General features: G+C 43.5%; 1 protein-coding gene across 8 annotated transcripts in view; it reads right to left on the bottom strand.

Moving 5' to 3' along the window:
- The window catches only part of LOC119098112 (uncharacterized), a 17,545-nt gene extending 15,489 nt beyond the window's left edge, over positions 1–2,056 (bottom strand). For 2 of the 8 annotated variants that reach the window (XM_037221043.1, XM_037221059.1), the window contains exons 1-2: positions 1,917–1,991; positions 1,749–1,805 (exon numbers count right to left, since the gene is read on the bottom strand). In XM_037221043.1, the coding sequence (XP_037076938.1) occupies positions 1,749–1,805; positions 1,917–1,925 (66 nt within the window). In that variant the 5' untranslated portion in view covers positions 1,926–1,991. The other 6 variants (XM_037221051.1, XM_037221086.1, XM_037221080.1 and 3 more) reach the window with 6 other exon arrangements.
- Positions 2,057–3,043: the final 987 nt, after the last annotated feature.

Here is a 3,043-nt window from a genome sequence, read left to right as displayed (position 1 = left end):
GAAAAATATGTTCAAATTGGTGCATGCTTTCATGCTGAAGTTTTCAGGTCAATCATAACCACGGTGGTCACAATTCAAGAAATATGTCATCCATGACTGGCAAAACAAGCAAACAGATAATGTGGTCAATACAACAATGGACCAACAACTGCTTGTAAACAACCCCAATCAGAGGAATGCAGCAGGGCTAGCCTCAATCTCAGTGTCATGCACCAGGATACTTGTCATTAGTTAGAATGCAAACCATGACTACCACGTGAACAGGATATTTGAGCAGCCTCAACTGTCCAAAATAGGGCATCCTTTTGACCTCTTTGTGACAGTATGCATAACATTTACATTTTAAAGGTAGACAACAATATATATCAGGACTGATATAATTGTTTATGCAACACTTTCTCACAGCTGCCCCAAAATGTTATGCATGCCTCACTACTGGCAATCAGACTTTGTGGAAAAAGTTGCTGTGTTGACAGTGAGTTAATTTCTGATGTAATGACAGATACATGTGTGCACAAGAATGACAACAGCTGAGACAAGTTGCACCAATGTCCTCAGGCAGTGGCATGGGAACATCCAAAAGATTAGCACAACTAAACATCTGTCATTCCATTCCTCTCATGTGTTTCCAAAATAAATAAAATGTGGGGGCTCATCTGCTGTACTCCAACCCCTATGGCTATGCAAATGCCCTTGGGTGATGTAAAACAACTAAAAATAGGACAACAAACCTGGAATACCACATCAAAAATGTGTATATTTCAAAGTTCTAATAGCCTCATTCCTTGTGGGATAACTAGGCAAATGGAGAGATAATGTTTTGATATTTTCCCTACATGCCTTTATTGAAATGGATGCTGGTGTGAAAATATGAATGCACCTTTTTCTCCATTCTCCTGGTTATTCCATGAGAAATACAGCTATAAGTACCATGCTATTCATATGCATAATGTTCCTTGAAAATGCATGTAACAGCACACAGAATTGCAATGGCTTCAAAATGTTGCAACTAACAAGTTTAGCATGTTTAGCAAAGGTCGCATCCACAGCCTTCAGCATATTCTTCATCTATGCACCTAGGAAGTAACAATATTAATTGCAGCCAGGCAGTCAACTCAAGAGCAGATCCAGGAGGCTAACTGGGGTGGCTTGTCAAGCAGATGGCTTGTCAAGGCCCCACAGGATGGCTTGTCAAGCAAAAATCAAACATTTCTGGATTCAGCAATCCAAGGAACCATCAATAAGGTCATTTTGGTCAGGGTGTACTTTCCTACCTCATGTTACAGAAGAGCATTGTACATCAATCGTTGTTTTTAAGGCAGAACATATCATATCAATCGTAAAACAGGTCATCTATGCTCTTACCTTGGAACTTAACTAATTATGATACCGAACATCCGACCGCCGCAAACGTACAGCAACCGCGACACCGGCGCTATTACTGCGCGCGGTCACAACATTACTGCGCATCAAGCAGCGTCAAGAACCATCAAAATGTACAGGGCCAAGGTAACAAGAACCCGTGAAATTTGATCCTCGCCGCCAACACCCTTTGGGCCTTTGGGGTCCACCCTTGCCCCAGGCTGTGGATGCAAATGAAAGCTGGAAGCTTTCAGGGGTAGATTTGACTTTCATACACAATTGCTAGTCTCAGCGCAGCACCTTGCTGAAAGAGATCAAGCCACAGCCTTTCAAAGGAATTTGAGTGGTGGGTGAAATCATATGATGCCTCTCAAATATGAACTTACATGACCTACCCAAAATTGTAATTCCTCGTCAGATTCAGGCTTCTTTTTTCTTCCGTTCTGCCGAAATGAAAAAGGGATTAGATGGAAAAGGATGCTGCAAACCGGCAACGATACTTCACATGGTCATAACTGAACTGGTACAGCTGGGGTGCACATGGAAATAGCTACCTGGACCATGAGAATGTTTCTATAACAGCACCAGCTCCTAAGTCACTCAACGCACGATTGTGTTACTGCCACCCGCTCCACTCCCCTCCCCTCCAGAGAAGGGAAGTTTCAGCCTACGGTTTAAGTCAGGTTTGAGACGGCCGCCAAAGTGTTGTCCGCATTGATCAAGGTGCATTAATAGTTGCGCTGGAGCTAAACGACTGCTAACATATTCAATTTGTTCGCCGATCACCGTTGCCTGTAACTGTGTGCGAATGCCATCGATATTGAGCATTTATTTAATGGACTTTTACGTCCTAGCCCCGGCGAATCAGCCTGATGAATGTTGAATATGCCCAAAGAAACGAGTAGAATCAGTGGACAATTTTGTCGTTAAGTTTCTTAACTGGTTTTGAAGTAGCCAACGCTGATCAATAGTTGTTGATTTATATATTCGTGTGTAATGACAGCATTACACAACGTAAGCGCAAAAGGGGAGAACCAGACACTACTAAAACCATATCTTATTGAGTCTAGGTTACGAAATTGCATGATAAACTGGTATGACATCAGAAAAGCATGCATGGACCCAACATGTGCAACCATAAAAGGAAGTTGCTTCGTTGTTATAGAATCGGCGACAAAGCAACATTCTGGCATAGGTGGATCCGCATGCCTGTAAGGCTGGTAACAAGGAGAGGTTCAGCGAGAGTAGACATTAATGTCGGCTTTCATGCAGCAATGCCTTGCAAGGGAAATATGGACCTACATCGTGCATGAATATACATCGTAGGCTCATCCATTTTTCCAGAGGGGCACAGGTCGAGACATTTGATCAGAATGTGACCAAGTTAAACTGCCGCTCCACAGTTGGTAACCGCGATCTCCTTGCCCCCCCCCCCCCCGACGTCTATCGTTCCTGGACTTGCCAGACATGGCTGAAGTGTTGGACAGTCATCCGATACATTGCGGACATTTCAGCTGGAATATCAGGTACCGTGCACTCTAAATGTGAGGTTGCCACATTCATCATAATGTAGAGGCAACAGTTTTCAGTACTGTGGCGCAGACTTGGACAGCTATTTGCCAATGCTGTCCGGGTGAATTCAAGTACCTGAAGAGTATGGCCCGAAGCGTTCATAACACGG

The sequence above is a fragment of the Pollicipes pollicipes genome, unplaced genomic scaffold, assembly GCF_011947565.3.
Source record: "Pollicipes pollicipes isolate AB1234 unplaced genomic scaffold, Ppol_2.1 Scaffold_2555;HRSCAF=2994_pilon_pilon_pilon, whole genome shotgun sequence".
Taxonomy (NCBI): Eukaryota; Metazoa; Arthropoda; class Thecostraca; order Pollicipedomorpha; family Pollicipedidae; genus Pollicipes; species Pollicipes pollicipes.
Note: the sequence above shows the minus strand (reverse complement) of the source record. Positions and strands in the feature narration are given on the sequence as shown.